This window comes from Danio aesculapii, chromosome 4 (genome assembly GCF_903798145.1).
Source record: "Danio aesculapii chromosome 4, fDanAes4.1, whole genome shotgun sequence".
NCBI classification, from domain to species: Eukaryota; Metazoa; Chordata; class Actinopteri; order Cypriniformes; family Danionidae; genus Danio; species Danio aesculapii.
Genome location: NC_079438.1, coordinates 41,046,255 through 41,059,377, shown reverse-complemented (window position 1 = coordinate 41,059,377; position 13,123 = coordinate 41,046,255). Strand labels below are relative to the sequence as shown.

The following is a 13,123-nucleotide window of genomic DNA, read 5'->3' as shown; positions in this document are numbered from 1 at the left end:
GTTACAGACTGCAGCTCACATAATGACCACCGTTTTCACTCGGCATTATGTACAATCAATGACACATAAATAATTACACAGATCACAGACTGATATGACCGACCAATTATCATTTTGTTATTATTTACTCACCCTTACGTCGTTCCAATCCCCTAACACCTTCATTCATCTTCCAAACACAAATTAATATATATTAGATGAAATTTGAGAGCTCTCTCAAATAGACAAAGTTTCCCCAAGACTTTAAAAATCCAGAAAGGTACCAAAAACCTTCCATGTTACTTCAGTGGTTCAATTATAATCATATGAAGCTCTATAAACAACTTTGTATGGCCAAAAACTTTATATAGAACTTTTTTTCTCTTCTACTACAGGGTTTTTTGGTTCACAAAATCGTTCTTGGAGCTTCGTATGACTACAGTTGTCCCCCTAAAGTCACATGGAATGCTTTGAGAATGTTTTCGGAGCCTTTCTGGACTACTAATGTCTTTTTACTGGAGGTTGAGAGAGCTCCCGGATATCATCTAAAATATCTTAATTTATGTTTCGATGATGAACAATTGAAATGACATGAGGGTGAGTAATTAATAACAGAATTGTATTTTTTGGATGAGCTAATCCTAATAAGATAAGTAATATAACATAATAAAGGGATAAAGCATACTAGGCGCACTTGATGAAATTTTTAGGTCGATACACATCATTAATTACATAACTCATGTCAAATATTTCCTGTAGCTCTCGCTGTAAATGAATAATTCCAGGTCTCTTTGTCCCTTCCAGAATGAACAGCTCTTAATATCTCATTGATATGATTACCAAACACACACAGACAAGAGGAATGTCCACAAGATGAAAACATCATCTACTCCACATTTTTCCATGCAACGCAATAAGCCTTGGAGCTACAAGAACACATGAATGTGTACACAGTCATGCAGGAAACAATGGATCACTAATGAGTGGAAGTGTGTGGCCTGACACACAGGCTGTGGAACCAGACGGAGAAGCAGGACACGAGAGACAGCCAGTGGTCTAAAAATAGACAAATCCAAAACATCGAAACGCTGCATTTAAATTATGCATTGAATCCAAAATGTCAGCGCAACAATGCCTGTGGTAATGAATAGAAATCTCATTGAAATTCATTGGAATTTCCTAAGGCAGAGGGCGGAAAGGAGACATCAAATGATATCGGAGCGGTGCAGTTCAGCATCCCAGAGGAGCCTATACTTCTCCGAACGCATGTACTTTCTTTGGAGAAGCGTCAAGCTCTGAAACTGAGACTGCATTAGCATCATCACCTCCTCTGCCCAGAGTAGAGAAAATAGTGCAGATGCTCATTCAGCAGAAGAGTTAAATAAGAGACATGAGAGTGGGAGAAAATGTGAAGACAGGAACAGGGAACTGAGAGGTACCTTACAAAAAATTACTGATTGTACTTTTGTTGAGATGATTGTAGCAAATGATACTAATCAAGTACATCTATATATACATAGATAATACATTATATTACAGTGGTATATATGCAGCTCTCTAAAGTAATTCAAGGAGCGCTATGATATAGGTCTAAAAACATAGTACCATGGTTCACAGTAGCTCATTACTTTGATAGAATTTTACTTAATTTTAACTGTTAATTATTTATGTATTTATATATTTTTTATTAGTTTTTTACATCTATTAGTATAAAATTACTGCTCGTCTATAAATCACTAAATGGCCTAGGACCTTAATACATTACAGATATGCTCACTGAATACAAACCTAACAGATCACTCAGATCATTAGGATCAAGTAAATGAAAAATTATAAAAGTTCATTCAATGCAGGGCAATCCCTGCTATTATCTCTTTCTTTTCTTTTTCATTCTTTTATAACTTGAACTGATTTTAATCGTTTTTTAATCATTTTTAATTTCTTTAATTTTCTTGTGTCTTTTATTCTCATTTATGTAACGCACTTTGAATTACCATTGTGTATGAAATGTGCTAAATAAATAAACTTGCCTTGCCTTACAATATATATATATATATATATATATATATATATATATATATATATATATATATATATATATATATATATATATTTATTTATTTATTTATTTCAAACCAAATATAATGGCAACACCTAAAAATAAGGTTTAATTTGTTAACATTAACTACGTACACGGGTTAACAAGGAAAATAGGTCTAAAACTTAATTATTTGGCCTTATATCTCTATATCCACAATATACAGATACTTAAGTACTGCATAAATGATCATTGTACTTTCAAGGTGAGTGTGAGTGAGTGAAGTTATTATAGGCAATTAAAATGAAACTGTTTAATAATGTTTCCCACTTGAACAAAAAAAAAATTAAAAAAAAAACTTCAATATTTTTTCTGTATTGAATTTGAACATTTCTATAATAGCATTTTATTTCAAGGAATAATAAGGTTAAAGGTTAAGGTTAATATTAAATGTTAAGGTTAAAATAAACTAGACATATTTAATAAAAAAATAATAAATAAATAAATAAATAAATAAATAAATAAATAAATAAATAAATAAATAAATAAATAAATAAATAAATAAATAAATAAATAAATCAATCAATCAATCAATCAATCAATCAATCAATCAATCAATCAATCAATAAATCAATCAATCAATCTACTAAATTCCTAAACTTGAAATTAAAATTAAAAAACATAAAACATTAGGAAAATAGCTTGAGACTTTTGGCTGGAAGGTTAATATTGCTCAAATGGAAAGAAAAATTTCCTCCAACTTTTAAGCCAGGGGTGTTCAAACTCTGTTCTGGAGGGCCGGTGTCCTGCAATGTTTAGTGCCAACCCCAATCAGATACACATGGGCTAGCTAATCAAGCTCTTACTAGGCTTTCTAGAACAATCCTTGCAGGTGTGTTGAGGCAAGTTGGAGCTAAAATCTGCAGGACACCGGCCCTCCAGGACCAAGTTTGGACACCCCTGCTTTAAGCAATGGCTAATGGAACTTCTACACCACTTGACCTTAGAAAAAATACAATATAGTATACGAAGTTGTACTGATATGTTTTTTCTTATTTGATTTTTCTTCACATAAGGAAGATATACCCATCAGGACAGTAAAACCTTTCCTTTTTATCATTTTTAAAATATTTTTCTTTTTGTTTTCTTTTCTTTCATACATATAAAAGTACAATATTATTATTATTTATTTGTATTTTAATTTTATATTATTAATATATTTTTATAGAACCAAAAAGTATGTGTGGGACAGGTTTGGTTTGTTTGTTGCCTAAAAAAAAAGCTATTTGTACTGCATGTTTCATATTTAATTTGTTCAATAAAAACACCTTTGAGGAAAAATAGCTCAGACTATGATTAAGAATACCAGGGAAAGCAATAACTCATAAAATGTGTACCCTGAACACACAAGTGTTAATCACTTTAGATTAAAGCACCAGCCAAATCCATAAATGTAAACGTACATTTCTTCAAAATCCTTTTCGCAAACAGCAGTTCCAAAAGACGTTAACCATCATTACAAAGAGAAAAACTCATCCATTCACTGCTGTTTCTGATCTTCTTGATGAATTCTTTAAAAGTAGTGAATAGAACAAGCAAACGTAGCACTTTCGATCCCGAGCAGTGATACAGAAATACAGCAAAAAACACTGCAAGAGGCAAGTGAATGAGTGAGAATAACTGGGAATAGAGACCATGGGAGCAGGTGAGAGAAAGATACAGAGAAACCGGCTGAAAAACAGAGGCCAGCAGAATCAGTCAAGAGAAACTGAGCATAGAAAAGCCTGAAGATTAATCCTTGGAGAGGAAAGAGGCAGGGCTCTGAAACAGCCCAGATAGATGAGAGTGTGTTTGTGTGTGTTTATGTGTGTACGAAGTCTCCTGAACCAGCAGTTCTGGTACTGCAGGACCCAGTGGTCTGTGACAGAAGAGAAACGACAACACAAAACCGGAGAGCGAGAGAAACAGACAGACCAAAACAAAGAGATGCAAACAAAGAGCGAGAAAAGTGCTTCATTACAATTCACACAGCATCACACAAACCTACCATACTGCATCAAAACCTGACAAATTATTGCTTTAAAAGAGGGTATACACAAACACAACTTCTCAGAAAGCTTCATGTATCTCTGAATGCATGTTGTGTTTTAGCACACGGTTACATTCTTGTTAAATATTAGATATTGATATGAAAGAAGCTTAATATTATAAGATTCATTCATTCATTTTCTTTTCGGCTTAGTCCCTTTAAAATTATAACAGATTAAAGATTAAAAATGTAATTTAAGAGCAGGTCACCTGGTATTTTAAAGTGGCCTAATATTGTGTTGGAGTCCCTTGCAAGAGGTTTAAATGCATCAAAGATCAGAAAACATAGTGATTTTCTCAGAATATGTACTCACTATTAGAATAATTTTACAGTGATTTCAAAATGGTTGGTTTAAATCAATGCAATGCTGTAAATAGTAAAGTCTGAAAACCCCTCCCTTTAATAAGCCAACTCTGCTCTGATTGGTCAGTTAGTCAAGTCTGTTTTAATTGGTCTTTGTGTATCTATTCTGTGTCTGAAATGGTGACATAATATTCAAATAGAAAGATTTAAATATATAACAACTCATTAAGGTGATTCAGAGCCAACTCTTTCGGAGAATGATATCTATATTTATCATACACACTTTACATTGAAGGACAGGTATGTTACAACAAATAAGATATCTTTGAAAACCCATATGACCTGCCCTTTAAGCACTGCTAATAAGTCTTCAACACATTGGCTGAGAAACAACATCCACCACTCTATACAACTGAACACTATAAAGTTAAGTTTGGGAGGACGGCTGTTGGGTAGCATCAGGCCATCGGTGAGCTTCTGTCAGGCTAGTTTGTTTAGTGTGCTTCACATGTGGCATGCCCACATTTGCCCGATTCAGCACGTACAATCTGCATCGGCCATCAGTGGAAGGGAGCGCTATGATTGGCTGTTCAGCTATGAATCGGAACATTAGAACAAAAACTGAAGTGGTGAAACTAAGCAAGTCAAGATGGAACACAAAGAAGTCTGTCATTTTGCCTAATTTCTTAAATATTTGCAAACAATATGGATTATCGGATTATCAGACATATTTTCATCAATGAACCCCATTGTGGTGAGCAAGATTTACTGTGAAAGTTGTGCATAAACACTGTTTATGCTTTGTATATGTGCAGCACTAAATTGGATGTCCCTTTGTGAATTGACAATGCATACTACTGCCACCTACATGTACCGAGAGATGTATGTTCACACACATAAACCAATGCAAAGCTATAAGTCACCCAGTTCTTTGATGTCAGATTGAAGTGTCCCAGGATATTATATGTTGACATAATATCAGTCGGGCTTTCTATTTTTAGCCTATTAACATGCTTTTCTACTGGGAAGATTAGTATGACAGCATAAACCCCACACTCTCCACCTAAACAAATAGAATTCTAATCTACAGTTGAAGTCACAGTTTGTAGCCCTTCTTTTTCAAGTATTCCCCAAATGATGTTTAACAGAGAAAGGAATTTTTCACAGTATTTCCTATAATATTGTTTCTTTTGGAGAAAGTCTTATTTGATTTATTTTACCTAGAATGACAGCATTTTTAATTAAAAAAAAACTGTAAGATTAATATTATTAGCCTCCAGAACAATATACAATGACTTGCCTAATTAACCTAGTTAAGCCTTTAAAGGTCACTTTAAGCTGTATAGAAGTGTCTTGAAAAATAACTAGTCAAATATTATTTACTGTCATCATGGCAAAGATAAAATAAATCAGTTATTAGAAATGAGTTATTAAAACTATTATGTTTAGAAATGTGTTGAAAACAAATCTTCTTTCTGTTACACAGAAATTTATAGAAAAAATATACAGGGGGGCTAATAATTTTGACTTCAAATGTATGCTCAAGTGTCTCGGCAAGATTTTAAGGCCAGACCTCCCCATAATGACTATAGCACAAATCTAGGCCCCAAATAACATAGCCATCATCTTTCCAAATATGACAGTAACCAGGTTGGGACACCTTAACTTTAATTTTCTAAAGTAATAAGAATTGACACGTATGAACAGTGCTTCTACATGATTCATTCATATGAAGAACAGCCAGAAAGGGGAAATTGATGGATTTGTGCCAAATATCAGCATCATTGACAATAACAATGTACAGTACCTACAACTATCAGTATGTTTGTGTGCTTTTTATACCATTTCTATTCTAATTTGCAGTTAAGTGGAAAAAATAAATAAGTTGAAATACAAATTAAAGTATAAATAGCAGAAGTGAACAAATGGATTTTCCCTGCCAGCAAATATTAATCAGACACCAGGTATAAAAGCAGACACTAACCCAGCATAATGACTAAATCTCTAAACAACGGACGAAAACATCAGTGATTTGTAGCTCTGACATGGGCATGAGGGATATAAATTACTCGCAAGTGCTCAGATTGTGATCACATCTCTGTTTTGTTCTGTTGATATGTAATTACAAATTTTCGTAGCTTGAAACAGATGGAAATATGACTGCTATTAGTATGACTACTATGGCGTGGGCTTAAACGGAGCAGTTTTCATAATATCGAGCAAAAAAAAAAAAAAAAAAGACAGCTTGGAAACATAACCTGCTATGTATTTTTGTAGGAAACACAGTTTAGATCTTTTTAGGGTAAGAGGTGTGTGAGTTATTGCCGTCTCTCACTGAATGTGTCAAGAATATTGAAAACAAAACCTACTTAACTCCGCTCCTTTAGTGCCCCTCCCAGAGCTTGATCCACGCTGGCATTTCTCCCTTTGGGTTTTAGGTTTTGAAAAGAGAAAAAAATTTCACCACCCCGTCCAAACTTTTAGGATACCGGGTATCAGATTTGCATAATCCATATGCACAATGCTTTGGCTTGTTTCCCTGGCTCGAAAGCTTGACAGGCCTCCTACGCGTAGCTACAGTTGCTATGGCACAATTGGTGTGTGGCGGTTTTCGGGTGTGGCTTAGCGAAGGGTCAATGTGGGATTCTCTCTCTTTTTTTTTAACAGTCTATAGTTCAAACCAAAAAGTGCACACAACACACACAACTCATGCAAACTCACAGACAGGGTCTGCACTCACAAACATGCGCACAAACACACACTATGCAAATATATGAAGATACACACTTAAAGTACCTTCACCACTCTGAGCGACTGATGCAGAAGACACTAAACCTGAAGAAACGCAAACAGTGAGTATTCATCAGGCGTAACGACGGCACACACTCAAACACACACAAACAAATGTGTCAACCTGTCTTACCCAGGCTACGGTTGCTAAGATACTGCCGCAAACTGACATTTCCGAGCTGATTGGGTCGAACCCGTCCCACTTCCAGAGCTACAGCTGTATCATCACCCTTCAGATCCAGAGAACAGCAGACTGAGTGAACCTTCATAACCAGCACAGACACCTGCAAACACGCATAATACTGGAATTAGAGATCACAATTATCAACCAATCAACAATTTCCTAAATATCAAGGTCACTGCTTATTCAAATTTGAAGTTGATCACAAAAAAGACGCAAAAAAAAAAAGATTGAAAAGAGGTTATTACAAGGTCTTTCATGGGTTCGTCAATGCTCTGAGAGGCAGCACTGATGGCATCAGGTGACTGGGCTTCATCTGCCTCCTGAGCAAGAGCCACAGAGCCTTCTGCGGAAATATGTTCATTCAATGCCTCCTTAAAACCAGAGATCGATACATCATCTGTAACAAAATAAATGTGCATATTATCATGTTTGTTGAGTGTAACAGCAAATACAGAGTCATATATAGCAAATCATTTTTCCCTCACATTAATATAGCCTGTGATTAATGATAAAACTTAAAGATCCCATTAAGCGCTCTGAAATGTGTATTTCTGCTCAATGTATGACATAATTTCAACTAAAACTTGAAGACAGGGCTCTTCAGGCAGTAGCTTCTAATATTTTTAAAAAACAGCCAATAGCATTTCCTTTTTATCAAGCTCTGCCAGCGAGAGTGGTTGAGTGAGAAGGGTCTGTCTGTGGACTGCAAGACAGCGGCGTAACATGAAGGGGTGTAACTTGTAGTAGACGTAACTTGAAGTTATGAAGACCCACATGTCAAAACTACGTTCTTGGCAAGATTGCCCTGTACCCATCAGTTATTAACGTCTACACCTACTCTACAACTAAACCCAACCCTCATCGCTATTAACGTCTATATCTATCACAACCCTTAACACAAACATCATTGTTATTAACATCTACACTTACCCCAACCATCACAGTTAATAACATCTACACTTACCCCAATTATCATAGTTATTAACATCTACACTTACCCCAATTATCACAGTTATTAACATCTACACTTACCCCAATTATCACAGTTATTAACATCTACACTTACCCCAACCATCACAGTTATTAACATCTACACTTACCCCAATTATCACAGTTATTAACATCTACACTTACCCCAACCATCACAGTTAATAACATCTACACTTACCCCAATTATCACAGTTATTAACATCTACACTTAACCCAATTATCACAGTTATTAACATCTACACTTACCCCAACCATCACAGTTATTAACATCTACACTTACCCCCACCATCACAGTTATTAACATCTACACTTACCCCAATTATCACAGTTATTAACATCTACACTTACCCCAATTATCATAGTTATTAACATCTACTCTTACCCCAATTATCATAGTTATTAACATCTACTCTTACCCCAATTATCATAGTTATTAACATCTACACTTACCCCAATTATCATAGTTATTAACATCTACACTTACCCCAACCATCACAGTTATTAACATCTACTCTTACCCCAATTATCACAGTTATTAACATCTACACTTACCCCAACCATCACAGTTATTAACATCTACACTTACCCCAATTATCATAGTTATTAACATCTACACTTACCCCAACCATCACAGTTATTAACATCTACACTTACCCCAATTATCATAGTTATTAACATCTACACTTACCCCAATTATCATAGTTATTAACATCTACACTTACCCCAATTATCATAGTTATTAACATCTACACTTACCCCAACCATCACAGTTATTAACATCTACACTTACCCCAATTATCATAGTTATTAACATCTACACTTACCCCAACCATCACAGTTATTAACATCTACACTTACCCCAATTATCATAGTTATTAACATCTACACTTACCCCAACCATCACAGTTATTAACATCTACACTTACCCCAATTATCATAGTTATTAACATCTACACTTACCCCAATTATCATAGTTATTAACATCTACACTTACCCCAATTATCATAGTTATTAACATCTACACTTACCCCAACCATCACAGTTATAAACATCTACGCTTACCCCAATTATCATAGTTATTAACATCTACACTTACCCCAATTGTCATAGTTATTAACATCTACACTTACCCCAATTATCATAGTTATTAACATCTACACTTACCCCAATTATCACAGTTATTAACATCTACACTTACCCCAATTATCATAGTTATTAACATCTACACTTACCCCCACCATCACAGTTATTAACATCTACACTTACCCCAACCATCACAGTTATAAACATCTACACTTACCCCAATTATCATAGTTATTAACATCTACACTTACCCCAATTATCACAGTTATTAACATCTATGCTTACCCCAACCATCACAGTTAATAACATCTACACTTACCCCAACCATCAGTTATTAACATCTACACTTACCCCAACCATCACAGTTATAAACATCTACGCTTACCCCAATTATCATAGTTATTAACATCTACACTTACCCCAATTATCATAGTTATTAACATCTACACTTACCCCAACCATCACAGTTATAAACATCTACACTTACCCCAATTATCATAGTTATTAACATCTACACTTACCCCAATTATCATAGTTATTAACATCTACACTTACCCCAATTATCACAGTTATTAACATCTACACTTAACCCAATTATCACAGTTATTAACATCTACACTTACCCCAACCATCACAGTTATAAACATCTACACTTACCCCAATTATCATAGTTATTAACATCTACACTTACCCCAATTATCACAGTTATTAACATCTACACTTACCACAATTATCACAGTTATTAACATCTACACTTACCCCAACCATCACAGTTATTAACATCTACACTTACCCCAACCATCACAGTTAATAACATCTACACTTACCCCAACCATCACAGTTATTAACATCTACACTTACCCCAATTATCATAGTTATTAACATCTACTCTTACCCCAATTATCATAGTTATTAACATCTACTCTTACCCCAATTATCACAGTTATTAACATCTACACTTAACCCAATTATCACAGTTATTAACATCTACACTTACCCCAATTATCACAGTTATTAACATCTACACTTACCCCAATTATCCCAGTTATTAACATACAGCCACAAGTTGAGGATTTCATACTTGGTGTGCTTGCCATTGTAGTGTTTTTTGCCACCACAGGGGGCGACGCAGAGGAGGCTAACTGTTGTGACAAAACGGAGGTGGAGTTTCTCAATGAATGAATATAATAATATATCAAATGACTAGGTTGTGAATAAATTTGGCGACAACTCATGAAAACATTTGGGGAAAAGGTTCTCTGGGAAGTATTTCCGCCATCTTGCCAACAACATCTCGTGACATCTCGCATGGTTCAATCGGATCTTGATAACTGCAAGTTACACCTCTAACTTACTACAAGTACTGCCTCTTCATGTTACGCCCCTCTCTTGCAGTCCGCAGACAGATACACTTGTGTTGACACATGTGGCTCTTTGACCAAAAATACATGGCTCTCCAGCTTTCTCTCTTCAATAATATTTTACAGTTTAAAAAGTGGTCACTAGAAGTTTCCTATTAAAAAATCCTATTACAATTCCCTTTTTATTGTATTTTTTTTAAATACAAAATTAATAAAAGCTCAGTTCACAATAAAAGGAAGTTCGACACGTGTGTTGCTGTGGATAAACTTGAATCGCAACACCAATAAAAGGTAAACAACTTTCTTATCTAGCTACCATAAAAAACACAAATTGTCTGCCCTTTATTTTCTTAATAACAGTAAAATATGCTTTTTGTTTCTTAAAACTAGCCAAAATTAAAACGCTGCTGCATACATTATTTTGAATCAGTTGAAGTAACTGTTCATTTTTATAATAGTAAAATGTTTAGTTTTTTAAATTGTGTTGATTTTCAGAAGTGGCGACGCAGTAGGTAGTGCTGTCGCCCCACAGCAAGAAGGTCGTTGGTTCGAGCCTCGGCTGGGTCAGTTGGCGTTTCTGTGTGGAGTTTGCATGTTCTCCCTGCGTTCGCGTAGGTTTCCTCCGGGTGCTCCGGTTTCCCCCACAGTCCAAAGACATGTGGTACAGATGAACTGGGTAGGCTAAATTGTCCGTAGTGTATATGCATGTCTGTGTGAATAAGTGTGTATGTGTTTCCCAGTGATGGGTTGCAGCTGGAAGGGCATCCGCTGCATAAAACAAATGCTGGATAAGTTGGCGGTTCATTCCGCTGTGGCGACCCCAGATTAATAAAGGGACTAAGCCGAAAAGAAAATGAATGAATGATTTTCAGAACAAAAAGAAGAGTTTATTTACCAGATATTCATTCATGAACTTGCTCAACATGTGATGCTTCATATTTATTTTTTAATTGTGCATGGACATACAGTAAATAAAAGATTTGTTTAAACCAGTATTGTTTATAGTAGAGCAAGGACATTTTCACAGTATGTCTGACAATATTTTTACTTGTGGAGAATTTATTATTTGTTTTATTTTGGCTAGTATAAAAGCAGTTTTAAGCAGTTCAAAATTATAAGCCTCTTTAAGCTATATATTTTATCGATAGTCTACAGAACAAACCATCATTATACAATAACTTGCCTAATTACCCTAACATGCCCAGTTAACCTAATTAACCTAGTTAAGCCTTTAAATGTCACTTTAAGCTGTATAGAAGTGTCTTGAAAAATATCTAGTCAAATATTATTTACTGTCATCATGGTGAAGATAAAATAAATCAGTTATTAGAAATGAGTTATTAAAACAGATATTGAGGAAAAAAATAAGCAGGAGGACTAATAATTCAGGAGAGCTAATAATTCTGACTTCAACTGTATAAATACAGCCCAATGGCTCTTTAAAAATACGCATTTGCCAAAAAAAACGAAATGGCTATTTGCTAAAAAAAAAGGTTCCCGACTCCTGCTATAGAACATCTGATTGGCCACAAGACTTGATGAGAAACTGAAGTACGTGATGACATCAAAATATAATTTTTTCATTTAGGCGGAAGTGACCAACTGTAAGTATTAGATGTTTTATATCATCATGGAGAACCACAGAGAACACTATCTTATAGATATTGTTAAGACTAACATACTGATACTAAGCTTTATTTTAAATTCAAGGGAACTAATGGATTTCTAGTTGAGAACAAAAAAACTCATACAACTCCAGCAAAGGAACAAAATAGCATAAAAAGATTTATGCTGCAATACTGCCACCTTGTGGTGACAAACCTAAAATGAATCAACTGCAAGAGAAACGTGTTTGTGCATGTACCTCTGTCCAGCAGGCTGTAGCTGTCACAGTCCTCTAGTAGATAGCTGTCCATGGAGAGATCATCCAAAGACTGTAGTGAAGGACTTTTCTTCATATTCTTATAGGACACTGAGAAACTTGACTGCGACTTGCCCTGCATCAAACGACCACTGCAGAGTACATGCGAAAGGAATAGAAACAGTGAGTTCTAGCACAAGTGGATGAGCCCATGATTGATAACATAAAGAAAAGAAAAACACTGAGACCAATACAACAACAACAACAACAAAAAAAAGAGTTTGAGTGCAAGTATGAAAAAATTCTAGCAAAATCAAAACACCAATCAGAGATTGAATCGGCAAACCCTGCACACGTCCACAGTCCTACACACATTACTACAAGGGACAAGCTAGTGTGAAATGGTTACAGTCACAACACCACGGTTTTGTCCACAAACATTCAC

At 35.1% G+C, this 13,123-nt stretch overlaps 1 protein-coding gene across 3 annotated transcripts in view; it reads right to left on the bottom strand.

The window, feature by feature from the left end:
* bltp3b (bridge-like lipid transfer protein family member 3B) overlaps nt 1-13,123 on the bottom strand; it is a 71,675-nt gene that overhangs the window by 12,298 nt on the left and 46,254 nt on the right. Inside the window, exons 15-18 of one of the 3 annotated variants that reach the window (XM_056455657.1) lie at nt 12,682-12,830; nt 7,629-7,780; nt 7,333-7,483; nt 7,197-7,244 (exon numbers count right to left, since the gene is read on the bottom strand). In XM_056455657.1, coding sequence (XP_056311632.1) covers nt 7,197-7,244; nt 7,333-7,483; nt 7,629-7,780; nt 12,682-12,830 — 500 coding nt within the window. The remainder of the gene's footprint in view (nt 1-7,196; nt 7,245-7,332; nt 7,484-7,628; nt 7,781-12,681; nt 12,831-13,123) is intronic. The other 2 variants (XM_056455658.1, XM_056455659.1) reach the window with 2 other exon arrangements.